An 18,013-nucleotide genomic window follows, 5' to 3' on the forward strand; every position below is an offset into this window, starting at 1 on the left:
ATCAGTTTTAAAAAATGTCAATTTTTTGTTGTTAATTGTATAATGTAAGGGCGACACTCGATCGCGGCAATGGTGTTATTTTCCAGTCGTCGACAATAGTCACTTATTTGGGAATACCTTATGCTGCTTCAAAAAGACATTTTAAACCAACCCTGGTTCAGCATGTTCAGATGAAACTACGCAAGGCAATTAGTCTTTTAATTCGTTTTCGGGGTATTTACCGTCAGGACATCTTTGGTCGTATGTATAGCGCTGTTGCTCTGCCTAAGGTATTGTTCCCATCCATCCTTTTCCGTAATTTCCGACCTTCTGATCTTTCGCCCATTAAAGTTTCTTATTTTAAATGTTTACTTGGTTTCCCCCTTTCTGTTAGTAACACTGAGATTGTTTTAAAGCTTAAAGTGAAGGATCCCATAGTTTGTATAGAGAAAAAATATAAAACGTTTGAAGACACGGCAAAAATTATCCTTTTAGTACACAATTTATTTCCGCTTTTTTTGTAACAGTTCTGGCTCTTGATGATTTATAGGTTAAATTATTTAGCAAGTGTTTTTGCATCTTTCTTTTTCTTTTTAGGTGTTTGATCAATATGTAAATTTTTTTTATTGTAAGCGTTATCATTTATCTTTTCTTTGTATTTATATTGTAGCCTGCTCCTCATTTTTTTAGGGAAATAAAGAAAACAAATAAATAAATGAATAAATTCACTTTCATCAACTTCATGGTGATGTTCCCACAGCCCTACAAACTACTCTTTCTATCGTCACTGATAGGTCTATGTATCACTTTCGCAATTGAAGGAATACTAATGTTTTGCTTACTTCATCGGTGATATCTGACTTTAATCCATTAACTGCTTGTCATATAGTTTGGAATAGCCTACCTGCTTCAGCTCAAGAATATCACTCGTTTGGTAGTTTCAAAAGAACTTTGAAAATTTTTGTAATATCCTGATATTTTATGTTTAAAAATTTTTTAATGTCCTCCCGACTGACCAATTCCAATACCCAAAATTTAGCTGCCTGCTCCCTTCTCTCTCTTTTTTCAATTTATACATTCCACGTGCTATGATTGGTTTGGTATGTTTTTCTCTTCTTTTTTTATTACTATATTCATTTATTAATTGATTTTAGTACATATGAAGATACGTCATTATTTTGTTCTTGTTTTTTTTTTTCATTCTCTTTCTCTTTTTTTTACTATAGCCTATTCATCTTTTTCAATTCCTTTATTAATTGATTTTGCTACGTAAGCATATATGTAGTTAATTTGTTTTTGTTATTTTTCTTTTTTTTCTATTTGATTTTGTTCTATTTTAATTAATGTAATGTTTAGTCTCCCACCATCACAGGCTAAAGAGCCTTTGTGGGGGTCTAAAGCTTTGCAATTTTTCATTATTTTCTCTTAATAAACTGATCTTAATTTTTCATATATATATATATATATATATATATATATATATATATATATATATATATATATATATATATATATATATATATGTATATATATATATATATACACCAAGACCCACCAAATATTGCCCTCATAGATGGGATCGACACCCTTCGTTGGGTATAACCGGGCTAGACAAAGTCGAATACCCTCTGGAAGAGGTTGGAGGAGGTTAATCGTGAAGTTCATGAAGGTTAATAAAGAGAAAACTCTAACTTGTGCAGCACAAGTGTTCATTGCTTAATACAAGTAGTACCATCTACTTAATATCAAGAAAATAACCACAACGCGTCATGAAGAATCATCCCTAAATAAAAGATTTAAGTTTTTCAATGGTATAATTTTATATATTTTCTTAAAACTATATTTACTTATTTTAGTTGTGTGGGTTGCAAGAGAAGCAATTTACATTTAAAGGCACATTGTAAATATACATTATTTTTTTTTTTTTCTTTTGAAGAAACTTTGTGTTTCCTGTCTAAAAACTATTATTCGAGAAAGAAAAAAGGGAATTTAAGAAGCAGTGAACCAAATAAGTAACGAATAGATATATAATCAAACAAGGAAAATCCTCCATATTCCCCCCCCCCATCTTGAAATCTAGAATCTTAACAAATTTTTTTTATATGTTTCATATAGAATATCAATTTTTTAGTGTCCATTACCCCTGAAAAATCCTATAGGCATCCCCATCCAATAAGAAAAATCATAAAACAAAAAAATATTTTACTGGTTTCTCTTTAGTTTTAAGCTTGGGGCCTCTAAGACTTTTTCTGTCCACTGTATCTTTTGTTTTATTTTATTCAGGTTTTATGTTGTTTTAATTGTTTTCTTAATTTTTTATCGGTAGCTCCGTTTCTGCAAGTATTTTTTCGTTCTGGTTTTACCACTATTTTTAATTTTGTAATAGTCATTGCAATGAAAAGTAATTAAAACATGTTTTTACCCACTATCAAATACCCACAACGATCTTGATTTGCTCATTGGCTGATTATTTTCGATGTTTATGTTTAATTTTGTTATACTATGGTTTCGGATAATAATATAAGAATTTGCATATATATATATATATATATATATATATATATATATATATATATATATATATATATATATATATATATATATATATATATATATATATACATATAAATATACATATAAATATATATATATATATATACATATATAATATATATATATATATATATATATATATATATATATATATATATACATATATATATATATATATATATATATATATATATATATATAAATATATATAAATATATATATATATATATACATATATATATAATTTTCATGAAATATTAAATGGGTATACGTCATATATATATATCGAATTTTATATATTCGGAATCAACATAAAAAGTAAATTCTTTTGATGTTTTTATTGTCATCAAAGCTTCTTTGTCTAGAATTTTGGTCACTATCTGGCTAGTCACTCGTTACTTAGAGATCGTTCCCAAGATTTGTTTGACTCTTGGTAACTTTTTCCTCCTATATCGGTGAGACAGAATCGAACTTTGCTCGGAAAAAACAGATTTCGTGTTTACTCTCATCTGCAGCAGTCTAGTGCAGGGCCAAGAATTTGATTCTAGGATGAGGCTATGGGAAAAGGTCTTCATAACAATAGGAACAAGAAGAATAAGAGGAGAAAAAAAAGAGTTTCCAGGGGAAATTTGACTATATTTTTTTCCTCTACAAAGGATTAAGCAAAAACTGAAGATCTTATTTATGGCTGTGTAGTAGGTAATGAAAAATTAGCCTTATTTGAAGGCATGGGACTTTAAAATTAAGAAAATTCTTGAAAAAAAAAACACAGAAAGAAAAATCTTTGACCAAAAGAAGTAAAATCTTTGCGTATCTGTCTCAAAATAATTTTATTTTGCCCCTCCCCCCTGTTCGAAAAGAGAAGTTGTTGGCTTTGGGGTAGAACCAAGCCCTCATTAAAACTAAACCAAGAAATCTATAAGAATCTTAACTCAAATCAGTTATCACAAGAAATGTTATTTTATTCAAGCTGTTCAAATGGAACAGAAAAGCAGAGGTTGTTTGGAGAAAACCTTTAACATTTACATCACACAAAATCATCATAATTTTTAGAGTTTTCAAGCTCCTGCTGTTTTTTGGCCAAACCAGTCCCTTTTCAAAATTAAGTACAGCAATGATATTTTATTTTAAATCAAACCAGTAGCCACAGAGAATATTAGTGCACTAAAGCTATTCAAACAAAATACAAAACAGAGGTAGTTTTGAGGTAAGCTCTAATATGAAATGACAAAACCACCTTAGTGTCACAAGGACTTTTCAAGCATCTAGATGCAGAGCCGCCTTTCTTCATCAGGGTTTACCAGGAAAATCTTTACGGAAGTCAACCTTTCTTTTAATTTTGTCTATGACAACTTCAAGACTTTCAGCATTGACTGATGTATCAGATGGATTTACCGAATAGTAAGCTGCAATTTGTTTGTTATACGAACGTATTAAGTATTCCCTATAATCTGAAACGGGCTTAGTTCTATCAGGCTGCATCCAATTAGTAAATTTCTTTGAGAAATCTGCATATTTCCACGATCCATCTCCATCATGTAGCCTGAAATGATGATCAAGAGGAGTCGTATTACAAGCGTCGGCACTTAGTTTTTTGCCTTCGACATAACGCATACCGACTAAACCTTTTGGCTGATGAAAAGTGTCATGAGGACCGTTGTGAGAGACTTCAAGAAAGCAAGGACTTTCACAAAGAGGACATGGCTCTTGACATGGTGTACAAAAAGCAGCTTCAAAATGAATATTGTCCTGAAGTTGAATCAAAACATTGTCTATAATATGGTTTTTATCCAAGGTTCTATAAGACTGGGAAATTTTGTTGATCATGGCATCAATATGTCGCTGATCAAAATTGACAGACAATTTGTCCAATTCTGTCCAGCCGAAAGTATTCATTTCTTTTGTCAGTTCGTCGGCAATATATGTGCTCTTAAATAATTCTTTTTGTGATTTCAAAAGCTGATGAAACTGAAAAGACTTCAATCCCGTTTTTTCATCTTTTGGAGCCGCTTGATACATGCTTCTTAAGCATCTTTCAAGTTGATCTTGGAACTTAGCCAAGTTTAGGTTTTCAGAGAGTGCTTCAATTTCAAAGCTAATCAGTCTACAAGTCGTAAGCCTTTTCAAAAGACTAGGATTTTCAATTTTACGCAAGACTTCAGCAATACCTTTTGGCTCAACTTCCTCGATTAAAAATAAATCCATGTGACCTTGAATATTTTTTGCATGTTGAGGCCAGCATTTCTTTCGTAAGTTACCAATCACGCTTTCTTGAAGTTCCTTATTAAAAGCTTCAAAAGCGTGTCTTGAAAAATAGTCCTCAAGTCTTGATGCCATTAAGTCCACTTCATCCAAACCACTTGCGACGTCAAGACAAAAACTTCGCATGACCTCTTTCATTGAAAGAGAGCGCATGTAAACCGAATTCTCCTCTTCCCACTTTCCTTGAATTTTTAAAAGAAAACCTACTAATATTTCGTAAGCAAATCTATGAATTTTTTTCTTTTTGTCTTTGTCAATTTTTTTGTTCAACCTTGAAAGATATTTTTCAACCTCACTAATGACTTCATGCACACTTGCATCAGAATAATATTTCTTCCCGGTTATGATACTGACTATTTTATGAGTAACGTCTTTTTCAATTCTCTCTTCATTGCTTTTACTCTGAGTCACGAATTTAACAATGTCATCGCATATATTTTCAATAGGTTTCGTGATTACAACTTCCCATAATCTCTTCCAGAGCGGTTTATTTTGCATAATGTTAGTTTCCTCGTGCAATAAGAGGTCAACACCTAATGCCTTAATCGTGTGATTAATCATATAAGCCTTTAGGACAGCATTTCTGACATCCATTGGAGGGTTTTCTTTCTTTGCTTTTTGTAGAATATTATTAAAATTTGTGTCAAACATTGTTATCAATTCTTGCTTTGATTTGTGTTTCAGACTCTGCATTTTAAATTCTTCTATTATTTTGTCTCTCATTTCTTTTTCATATTGACCAACTTTTACGTCAAACAAAAGCTGATTTTTCAAGAATACTGCTAGTTTATCCCGCCAATGACCAGTTTGACGGGAGATAATGTCTTCCACCTTTCTAGTGTATTCAGTTTTCCACTTTTGGTTCTCTTTTTGTTCAAAAATTCTGTTTACCTCTTCTTCAAATTTTTCAGCATGAGGCTTCATCTTTACATCAAGATCTTCAACTGCTTTATCTATCTTTCTTAAGGTCGTCAGCTCTTCTGTTTCCGAAGGTATTTCTTTCTTATAGATGTCCTTTAATAAATCGTATTGTTCTTCATATTTCAGGATATATAATTTTCTTAGGGTCTGATATATTCGCTCTATTTCAGAGTAAACGTGTCTTTCTATGACCGTTTCAAGAGACAGGTCAAAATTAGAGTTGTTCAAGCACTCCCAAACTAAAAACAAATAATTATCCAGACTTTCAATTTTTCGAGCACTCCATCCAGCCTGACTAACAACCTGTTCATGGATATACTCTCGAAAATCAATAATTTGCAGGCTAAATTCTTCATTTGGGATGTCATTTGGTGGATCTCCTTTTGTATTACATCCAAATACACGTATATCTTGTTCATTGCTGAACATCTTTGGGAAGCTGATGGATGTATGCATATCCAAATCTTTTAGTGAATTTGCTTTTGTAAAAGATTCAACAAGTGTAGTTGATAGCTGTGTGAAAATATTCAGAAGTTTGCTTCTGTTTTCTTGATGACACTTGACCTGATTATAAGCTGCAAAAATTTTACAACTAAGCAGGCCTCCTCGTTCTTCTGCCAATTTAGAGCCTTTATATGCAAGTGCAACAATAGGCAGTATTTCTTTTAAAGCATTGTCATTTTCACCTTTAATAACCAAAATGACAGCATCTGATGGCAAGATAGATAGGGTCGCAATTTTATTATCACGCTTCGCACAGCCATGTATACCCTTATGTTCTGGTGAACGAACACCTTCTGTGTCCAAGATAACCACGTAGTCATACTCTTTTCGGTTTACTGTCTTTACTAGGGTCATGGTAAGGCCTCTAGTACACTGACCTATACTTGCTGCAAGACAAATACCAAACATCGTATTCAACAATGTTGACTTTCCACTGCTTTGCTCTCCCAGCACAGATAATACAAAAATTCTTTTGTTTGGAAGCAATGAGCTCAAATTTTTAAATATTGCACCAATCCAATCGACATTTAGCATATTCGCATCCCCATCGTAGAGCTCTAAAGTTTCTCCTGCTATCAAACAAGACGCAGCTAAGTGTGGTAAATATTCCAAATCTGCACATTTTCCTGATGAATAAAATAACGAAACTTCCCTCCATAGGTGACGAAGTGAAAGAAGAGCATAGTTACGCTTTTCTTTTGCAGCCAAAAAATCTTTCCTATAAGATTCTTTCTGATTTTGATATTCAGGACCTCCGCCTGATAGTTGCAAACTTTCCAAGAAGTCCATTAGTTTCTGATTCACTGCTTCTTCTAGTTGACGTACAAGCTTGGATTCTTTGATATTCAGTGAAATAGCATCATCAATAACGCGAAGATAAAGCAAAATATGGTCGATATCATTCTTTTGGAGTCCTTTCAAGAAAATGTTGAGAAGTGGGTCGTTTTTTTTACTGTTACTGAAACGGAACTTTTCTTCGTCGGATATTTTCTCCTGTATCGCTAAACGACTGCCTGTGTCATTGACAAGTTCAAATTCGTTCAATTTTTCTCTCAATTCCCCTTCTCTTGCAAAACTATTTTGCAATATCAGTACGTTTGATCTATAACCTTCTAAGCCATCCATATTAGAAACATCCATATACATTTGTCGTAGATTATTGATATCATGACTTAAAGAACAGGGAATAGCAGGGAATACTGAATACAATGAGCTGGCGTGAAGTCCAACTTTACGAAACACTACTTCTAATTGTTGGTTTCTTTGGATACCACTGAAATAATCAAATGAACCTTCGATAAGATAAAAGGGACGGTGATTTGATCGAGCACTTTGAATGCTAGGGATCCATATGGTAATGAATTGTGGCAATATTTTTTCAGGAGAATATACGCCCATAAAGTGAGAAACTTTATTTGATTTAGATATAAATTCGTCTTCAACTATTAAGTAGTCAGTGAATTCTGTTAGGAATTTCCAATAAGGTTTAAAATCCCCACTAATATGTATGACGATGCAAGATTTCTTATCTCCTTTTTCGAAGCAGACTAAGCCCTGTCCAACCTCCATGCTTGATGTCTCATCAGTTTTTAGAGAAGTTTTTAAATTGAAAAGATCTTCCATAATTTTTCCAGCAGAACTATCAAAGGATACCTGACTAATTATAGCGATTCGTGGCAGCTTTAGGTCTTCCCCAAGGAATATGTCTTCTTCTAACCTTTGCGTGATCCTAAGTAATTCTATAGTGTCTTTGGAACATATAGGAATAGCAAATCTTGATTCCAGAAGAAGTCGCAAAATGTTTACTTTATCTGTGACTGAATACATGCTGAGAAGGTTGGAAACATCAAATTTTTGTTCTCTTTTTATTTGTTCAATTTCGGTCCAGAAATCTTCCTCAGACTGTGAAAAATTATTTGATCCTTCAACAGGTGAATTACAATAATTTAATTCCAGACGGTGAAGCATTCTATAAGAAATATTGGTTAAGTCACGAGGACAATCAATAGTGAATGCACTAACTAAACTTTCCTCTCGAAATTTTTGTTCTGTTGGGCTGGATACATTTTCTCTGTTTGGTAAATTCAATTTAGGTTGCTTTGTTAAGTCGGTTTTAACACTAATAACAGGAGTTAAAGACTCCATTTCATTTTCCTCTTCAGTCTCTTGTGCTTCTTGGACAGCATTGTCTTCAGCCGAACACTTCCTCTTTTGTTGTATTCGCAAATCTGCGAGTTGCAGCATATTTTTCCTTGCCAGTTCTCCATCAATATTATAGTAATAGGAACGAAGATCTTGTATGTCTTTAAATTTCATATCTTTGCTTAAACCCATCCAGGCATTTTTGATCAGTTCAGCTTGATTTTTGAACTTAGTACCGAGAAAACTCCAAACTGGAACAAGACTTTTCATATCTCCCCTATCTACGGTAATCCCTTCTTCCAGCATCCATCTTATCTCTACTTCTGGTATATTTGACAGAACATCTTGCGCTGTAATTCTTGAATCGGATAAGAGATCAACATTCCCTGAAAAACGATTCAGAAAATCTGCTACAGACGAACGGTTGATTGGGGATTCCTGAAGAAGAGCAGTAGCTTCTCTTCGAAAACTGCTCAAGTCACTCATTTTTCTCTACGATCTGTAAAAGAACATGTATTTAAACAACTTATTAAATAACCAAAATTAATCCTGTAAAAAGTTATTCAGCTACATGGAAGTCACTTTTCAGGAAATTCCACTTTCGGGGCCCAAATTAGTTTCTTCAGGGACCTAAACTCGATAGAGTAGATTTTTCATTTGAGCCTTTAAATATTTTGGGTTTTGCCAATAAACTTAATACTCATAAAAGAATACTTTTGGCCCTTGATATGACCCCTTTTTCAAGAGGATGACGCATCATTTTTTTTTGTTTTTACATTAAGTTATTGTTGGTCCAAGAACTCAAGGCTATAAATTCAAAACTGACCGTGATAAAAGATTCTAGCCCATTTCTGAGCCTTATACCCCCTTCCATTCTAGAATGAAGCATCTGATTCCTCAGACCCTTACAACGAACCCTGAAAGTTTTGAACCAATTACACACCCAACAACGAACAAGCTCCTTTTTAAATTATAAAACAAAAGCTTGGACGATCAGGAATATGCTTTATTTACGGCACTTGCCACAGGCACTTACTGTGGACCACGTTATCTTTGAAGGCAAATTGAACTTTGCAACTTTTTTGGTCAAATTGAATCTTTCACAATTTCATTGCATGTCTTTTGTGGTTGATAAAAGGGGCTGGTTGTCCGTCAATTAGAATCGACCCTTAAAAGGACACATATAACTTTAGTAGTAAAATAACCTATTCCTTTTTGTTCCTTTTTTCAATTCCTAAGCCTTGGTGGTACTCGGTACAGAAGCAGTAGTTTTTGTGATGGTGGTAGTAGTAGAAGTTGTGGTAATAGTAGTAGTAGCAGTAGTGTTAGTAGTAATATTGGCTTAGAAATATTCCCTTTTTCGTCAATTGATCATCTCATCTATGATTTCTTAAAGTTCCAAATTAATATACTTAGTCATTCCTCAGTTACTCCTTTTTACAGCCCGTATGCATATAACATGTATTGATTTAATTCAACACTCCCTTCAATATTCTCATTCATGAATGCTCTTCCCCATTTTGGAAAGTAAATGTCAAACATACCCACCTTTCTCACTAATTTATGTCATTTGTAAACAATGAATTATTGTCTAACTTAAAGCTGTTGCCCTGAGGGCTGTGGGGAGTTAACATCCCTAAAAGCATGAATAGTGGACCTTACAACAATGCTAAACAAAGTAGTATTCTCAACATTTTTATTTCATATTTTTTGGGAAACGATGAGCGTGTGGGGGGGGAGGCATATATAATTTTCGACTCTTAAAAAAGATCTCTTAAAAAAATTTTGGTCCTCTCTACACTTTATACGATCAGCCATTCCGTAAAAACCTCATATGCCCCTAGGACCTAGCTTACAACCAATGCCCCATTACTCTAAGGGGTTTTCTCAATCCTGGAGGCATTACTATGTGATGCATTTGGGGAAAAGAGGGCGTCAGGGGTGCTAGTTGCCCTCCATTGCTTTTTAATCTTAAAAGGGAATTAAAACTTCCTATTCCAAATTAAATGAACCTCTTCTAAAGTTTATACGACCTTCCTTTCCATAAAGAACCTTAAATGCCAACGGGGCATAACTTGAAACCTCCCCCCCCCCGGTGCTGAGGAGTTGATTCTAATCCAAAGGCCTTATTATATGATTTTTCGACTATATTGAACAAGTTGGGTATCCCAAAAATGTTATTAGATTCATTTGGAAAAAGACGACGTGAGAGTACTGAACTAACTCTTGTCGAGGCAAGACATCTCTTTTACTTCGTGATTTTTCTCTTAACTATGAAATCAACTCCTGTTAAATGAGCAGTTCACCTTATCTTGAGCACCAGTAACACCATCATTAAACGAAACTGGAGATGCCAGAGCTCCTTGGCGTACACATAAACATGAAAGCATCAAATAATTGGAATTCAGGCTGATTTAAAAACAATTCCCCCAATTTAAAAAACAAACAAACAAAGAGCTATATTTAACCAAAGGTGAGCAGAAATAAAGTCAAATAGTTTACCAAGCTTAAAATTACCAAAAAATAACCATCAATAAACAAATGGAACCATATAAATACAGAAATTAAAATAAATAACCGAGTCTAACTCAAAACGAGGAGAAACTAGATCTACGTTGCATGGGCAACGTGAGGTGTTGCGGCAACCTTTGCTCGGCTTCGCCGAGTAAAGTGTTGCGAGAGCAACACTTTGGTTTTGTTTCCTCGCTGCGACTAAACGCTGAAGTTGTTAATCTGTAAGGATGCTAAAATACATACTAGGTACACCAACTCGCAAAAGTTGCAAACTCCTCATTGCTAAAGATGATTGTAACCTTACAGCCTGTTATTACTTACAAGTCCCCTACATGTCTTACCACTGGAACCAAATTGGTCTTACCATCAAATACAACGGAAAAAAAAAATAGGTACACCAACTAGTAAAAGTTGCGAACCCCTCATTGCCGAGGATGATTATGAGCTAACAGCCGACTGTTGCTTACAACTCCCCTATATGTCTCACAATTGGTATCGGCCTATTTTTGGTTTCAGTGTGCACCTTACTACTGAAGTTGTCAACCCCTTTAAACTTTCAAACTGGTATATCTCATGAAGGAATTTTTGTACAAAAAAATGGATGACATATACTTTGATCAGCTCATCAAAAGCTATCGACTGCCGTCAAAAAAAAAATCTATCTGTCTTAGTTCAAAAGTTGACTTTTTTGCCGTAGGCCAACTTTCTAACGTCATCACTTAGAAAGGAGCAAAGGATAAACTCTAATTTCTTTAGCAATGAGAGAACTTTTAAAGTTTAAGAGGCACATCTGATACCATTTCTCTACCGCAATCCCAAGTGCGAAAAACCGAATGATAAACTCAGCCGAAATCACGGCAGCACTTTCGGACCCGTGGGAAAATGCCGCTTTTTTGCTTCTCTAAATTTTTCTATTTATCACTCAAAGAAGATATATTGGCTGTGGGGCAGGGTAACTGTCGCATATATTTAACACTTATAGATATTAGTCCATCTTCAATTTGAAAGTGATACCTGCCTGCTTGCCTGCTAGAAAGGAGCTTTCCACTCGAAAGTAGTAACATGGTTTGATGAAACAAAAGATTGGCTGCACAACTTCAGATACTCCTCTCTGACATAGGCTATATAACTCCACTTCACTTCGCACACCATAGGCTCTGGCTCAAGGACAAGCAAAAACCATCCTTTTTGGCCCCAGGCAAGAGTTCTACGAAGCTTTCCAAAATGTAAAGTCATATTCATCAATCCAGCCTAAGGTCCACACTTTCCGTAAAAACCGCAGAGGTCAGACCCTTACCACTTTCTAGGAATAAGCTGAAATCGGGGTGCTAGGAACAAAAAAAAAAAAAAAAAAAAAAAAAAAAAACACGACAAAACCAAAGTGTTGCTCTCGCAACACAATTACTAGTAGCTGGGCTGACGCCTCCCATGCCTTCAGATAACAAGAATATAGCTTGCGCTTTACAGAAAACAATCATTATCTATAGCAAAATGTTCCTGTTCCTCATAAAATCGAAAAAAAAACTATCATAGCCACGATTATTGAACAAAACAAAAAGTGAATACGGATTAACAGTTTAATGTACATATACTGAAACTTATTCCTTAAAATCTTTATTATTTTAGACTTATAAAAGTTAGGCTATAACATAAAAAATGTTAAATTAAATTGTTTTTCAAAATTACTTTTTGTTTTTAAATTTTTTGGGGGGGTTTTCAGAAGGCCTGGGGGTCGGTAGCTCCTCTCACCTTATTTTCTTCTCGTTTTGAGTTTGACTCGGTTATTTATTATAATTTGTGAGTATTTTCGGTTTCATTTATTAATTGATGGAAATATTTTGGTAGTTTTACGCTTGAAAGATTGTTTAGGTTTACTTAGGCTCATTTTTGGTTTAACGTAGCTCTTTACTTTTATGAAAAAACTTGTTTCGTGGAAAAAGATTTTTAAATTAATTTATGTTTGTTTTTCATCGAAAAAAAAAGAATTTTTTAAAACTTTTATTTACAAGAATCTGTAGTTTGGCTTATTATCTATATGTTGTAGAGAATTTTCCAGATATTGTTGCCTAAATACATCCTATTGAAAGTTCAGACACACTTGGTATTGTTTAATTAAGTTTTACACATCCTCAAGTTTATCTGAAAAATAAAAGTTAATACCATTCTCATAAGGTTGTATCTATGATATTTTGACAACCTGGATGCACTTAGGCCAAACCATGTTTTTGATTTATCCAACAATGTGGATCAACAGTGCCTGAAAGCTCCATATTAATGCCATAGGCCATAGAATTAGTTTTATTAATATATCAAGCCTTATTGCAGCATTATTAATTGCATAGGCCTTACTAGTAGTAGTATTAGTAGTACTACTACTGGTAGTAGTGCTAGGTATTAGCTCAAAAGACCCGTCTGTAGCCTTTGAAAGTTTGAAACTAATGTTCTAAGCTGTTTTTTTTTTTTATTCTGTTGATTTGACAGCATGCAGACACATAACTTTACCTGAAAATGTTTTAATAACCCTAAGTCATAATAATAGTATTAGTAGTAGTAGTATGAATACTATACATATAGTACCTTTTAGTTGGTTAATAATCCTCCTTAACAAGCGCTAAAAGTTTCAACATAACACTCTAGACTGTTTCTGAGATAAAAATGTTACGGCCTTTTAATGACCTGTATCCACGTAGTGTGTTTCAATTTAGCTCACTTCCTCTTTAACTTCCACTGAAAGTTTTATTGTAATACGCTTAGCTTCAGTAGTACTAGTAGTACTCATGGCAGTAGGAGTAATATCAGTAACTGTCGTATAGTAGTAGCAATAGCAGTAGTAGTGGTAGTGTTAGTAGTTCTAGTGGTATGTACATTTTGTATTTCGCCTTGCTCATCATCCCTGTTAAAACGTCCCTGAATGTCTCATTTTAATATCCTACACCATTCCTAGAATACTGCTGATGCGCTCTTTGGATAACCAGCTTGTACAAAGTGGGTTTTTATTTACTTCAACATCCCCCTAAACATTCTTTGAAAGTTTCAACTCCCTACCCTTAGCCGCAGTAGTAGTAGGTGTAACAATAATAATAATGCTAGAAGAAGTAGAAGCAGTAGTATTAGTGGTAACTGAACTTTCACTTTGTTATGCTTAACCTCAGAAGAAGAAATAGTCATATCAGTCGTCATAGTATCAATAGTGACAACATGCACATAGTACTTCTTGGTAAGTACAAAATACCCCTCAACGCGCCCTTGGTCAGTTGATTGTCTCCCCATCATTCTCTAAAAATTTTGACTTGATGCTCTCAGTCATTCCTGAGTTTTCCCCTTTTGACAACTGGTATCCCCGTAACATGTTTCGATGCAGTTCAATACTCCCCTCGACATTCTCCGAAACCTTCACTTAAATATATATATATACTCACTAATATATATATGCTCCCTAAATGTTCCCAAAGGCTTTCACGTTAATACCCTTAGTTTCAGCAATCGTAACAGCAGTATTAGTATTATTAAAACAGTGCCCTTGGTTAGTTTATAATCCGCCACAACATACTCTGAAAGTTCCAACTTAATAATGTAAGCCGTTCCTGAGATATTGCCATTACACCCTTTTCACAATCTACCTGCTCATAGGTCGTTTTGGTTTAGTTCAGCATCCACCAAAACACCCCATAAAACCTTCAGCTTAATATCCTTCGATTCAGTGTTAGCAATAATTGTAGTTGTAGTATTAACAGCAGTTTACACACAAGATCTCTATTATGTTTTTTCAACAAGACCCCTAACACACGCTGAAAGTTTCAACTTAATACCATAACCTATTCCTGAGGTATCACTTATGCGTCCTCTTCACACCCTTTATATCTGCAGTATGTTTTAATTTAGTTCAACATTATTTCAACATTCCTAAACAGTTTCGTGTTAGTACCTTTAGCTTTAGTAAAAGTAACACTAGAAGTTGCAGTAGCCTTAGTTTTAGTAGCAGTAGTGACAGTAGAAATAGTAATAGTAGTAGCAGTAGTAATATTAGTAGTGGAAATAGCAGTGGTAGGATGCAAATATTGTCTCTTGATTAGCCCAACATCTCCCACAACAAGCCCTGTGAGTTTCGACTTCACACAGCTGGTCACTCCTAAGATATTACTAATATGTCTTTGTGACAGTCTGCATGCAGACAACTTTTCCCCCCTCAATATCCCCTAAAGTTTCACTTTCATACGCTTAGTCATAGTTGTAATAGTAATCTATCGGTAGTAGAAATACTAGTTGTATTAGTTGTTGGACTAGTAGTGGTATTAACAATCAAACAGTTCGTGGTAACGAACTGTAGTAAGGAGCGATCCGGCTCAATAGTAACTAAAACTCTAAAAAATTGAATTTTGATATCAATAGCTACATCAAAAAAATCGCATTTTGATGCTGATTTTAAATATATAAGTTTCATCAAACTTAGTCTTACCCATCAAAAGTTACGAGCCTGAGAAAATTTGCCTTATTTAGGAAAATAGGGGTAACCCTGTTCCTAGGATTAATTATACTTCCGACAAAGTAGCCAACTACTGATTTTCAAAGAGACTGAAAACCAACACCCTATAAGAGTGATTTTCACTCCTCCAGATCCCCATTGAGGTAAAAAGAAGAGTGTATTTCACTCGAAAAGTGTGCAATTTGGTAACCCTGTTTCTAGGATTAATTATACTTCCGACAAAGTAGCCAACTACTGATGTTCAAAGAGACTGAAAACCAACACCCAATAAGAGTGATTTTCACTCTTCCGGATCCCCATTGAGGTAAAAAGAAGAGTGCATTTCACACGAAAAGTGTGCAATTTGGTAACCCTGTTCCTAGGATTAATCATACTTCCGACAAAGTAGCCAACTACTGATTTTCAAAGAGACTGAAAACCAACACCCAAAAAGAGTGATTTTCACTCTTCCGGATCCCCATTGAGGTAAAAAGAAGAGTGCATTTCACACGAAAAGTGTGCAATTTGGTAACCCTGTTCCTAGGATTAATTATACTTCCGACAAAGTAGCCAACTACTGATGTCCAAAGAGACTGAAAACCAACACCCTATAAGAGTGATTTTCACTCTTCCGGATCCCCATTGAGGTAAAAAGAAGAGTGCATTTCACACGAAAAGTGTGCAATTTGGTAACCCTGTTCCTAGGATTAATTATACTTCCGACCAAGTAGCCAACTACTGATGTCCAAAGAGACTGAAAACCAACACCCTATAAGAGTGATTTTCACTCTTCCGGATCCCCATTGAGGTAAAAAGAAGAGTGCATTTCACACGAAAAGTGTGCAATTTGGTAACCCTGTTCCTAGGATTAATTATACTTCCGACCAAGTAGCCAACTACTGATGTCCAAAGAGACTGAAAACCAACACCCAAAATGGGTGATTTTCACTCCTCCGGATCCCCTTTTAGGTAAAAAGAAGAGTGCATTTCACACGAAAAGTGTGCAATTTGGTAACCCTCTTCCTAGGATTATTTCCAACAAAGTAGCCAACTACTGATGTTCAAAGAGAATGAAAACCAACACCCAAAAAGAGTGATTCTCACTCTTCCGGATCCCCATTGAGGTAAAAAGGAGAGTGCATTTCACACGAAAAGTGTGCAATTTGGTAACCCTGTTCCTAGGATTAATTATACTTCCGACCAAGTAGCCAACTACTGACGTTCAAAGAGAATGAAAACCAACACCCAAAATGGGTGATTTTCACTCCTCCGGATCCCCTTTTAGGTAAAAAGAAGAGTGCATTTCACACGAAAAGTGTGCAATTTGGTAACCCTCTTCCTAGGATTAATTATACTTCCGACCAAGTAGCCAACTACTGATGTCCAAAGAGACTGAAAACCAACACCCTATAAGAGTGATTTTCACTCCTCCAGATCCCCATTGAGGTAAAAAGAAGAGTGCATTTCACACGAAAAGTGTGCAATTTGGTAACCCTGTTCCTAGGATTAATTATACTTCCGACCAAGTAGCCAACTACTGATGTCCAAAGAGACTGAAAACCAACACCCTATAAGAGTGATTTTCACTCCTCCAGATCCCCATTGAGGTAAAAAGAAGAGTGTATTTCACTCGAAAAGTGTGCAATTTGGTAACCCTGTTTCTAGGATTAATTATACTTCCGACAAAGTAGCCAACTACTGATGTTCAAAGAGACTGAAAACCAACACCCAATAAAAGTGATTTTCACTCTTCCGGACCCCCATTGACGTAAAAAGGAGAGTGCATTTCACACGAAAAGTGTGCAATTTGGTAACCCTGTTCCTAGGATTAATTATACTTCCGACCAAGTAGCCAACTACTGACGTTCAAAGAGAATGAAAACCAACACCCAAAATGGGTGATTTTCACTCCTCCGGATCCCCTTTTAGGTAAAAAGAAGAGTGAATTTCACACGAAAAGTGTGCAATTTGGTAACCCTCTTCCTAGGATTATTTATACTTCCAACAAAGTAGCCAACTACTGATGTTCAAAGAGAATGAAAACCAACACCCAAAAAGAGTGATTCTCACTCTTCCGGATCCCCTCTGAGGTACAAAAAGGGTGCACTTCCCACTAAAAGTGTGCAAGGTGGCAATCCTGTTTTGGGTACCCTCTCTGCTCAACACTGATCAAGACTTTGAAATTTTTGGTTTGTTCAAACTAACCAAAAGCCTTATACCTATTCCTCCAGGAATGCGATGTTCCCGACAGCCCCAGTCAAGGATGGTAAATGGTGTAATTTAACCATTGCTTACAGCTAAGATTTTTTATTAAGAAAATTGGGAATGTTTGATTCTGGGTCTATCCGAAAAGCCTAAGGGTATTAAGGAGAAACTGGGGAAATGTTTGGTGGTATGCAATCAAAAAGCACTATGTACATCCAGCTAAGCAAAAAGAAGGATCTGCGATATTTTCAGAACGGCTGACGATATTATTTTGAAACTTATTTTTTTGAAAAAACAAAAGTAAATGGAGGGCTACTAGCCCCATCCTGGGCACTTTTTGCATGCATCCTTCAAGAAACATATGATTGAAATTTGAAATATCTGTCTTGTTTAAAATAGTCTAAAGGTTAAATATCTATGCCTACAGGGATGACAGCAATTAATGTCATTATATATCAAATATTCACTTTC

At 34.9% G+C, this 18,013-nt stretch overlaps 2 protein-coding genes across 6 annotated transcripts in view; both read right to left on the reverse strand.

Moving 5' to 3' along the window:
• Positions 1-18,013, reverse strand: part of LOC136036404 (uncharacterized) — a 180,504-nt gene that overhangs the window by 103,048 nt on the left and 59,443 nt on the right. The window lies entirely within an intron of this gene.
• LOC136036400 (interferon-induced very large GTPase 1-like) overlaps positions 3,635-18,013 on the reverse strand; it is a 39,169-nt gene continuing 24,790 nt past the window's right edge. For all 3 annotated transcript variants that reach the window (XM_065718600.1, XM_065718601.1, XM_065718602.1), the window contains exon 2: positions 3,635-8,860. In XM_065718600.1, the coding sequence (XP_065574672.1) occupies positions 3,823-8,847 (5,025 nt within the window). In that variant the 5' untranslated portion in view covers positions 8,848-8,860 and the 3' untranslated portion in view covers positions 3,635-3,822. The remainder of the gene's footprint in view (positions 8,861-18,013) is intronic.

The sequence above is a fragment of the Artemia franciscana genome, chromosome 15 (genome assembly GCF_032884065.1).
Source record: "Artemia franciscana chromosome 15, ASM3288406v1, whole genome shotgun sequence".
Taxonomy (NCBI): Eukaryota; Metazoa; Arthropoda; class Branchiopoda; order Anostraca; family Artemiidae; genus Artemia; species Artemia franciscana.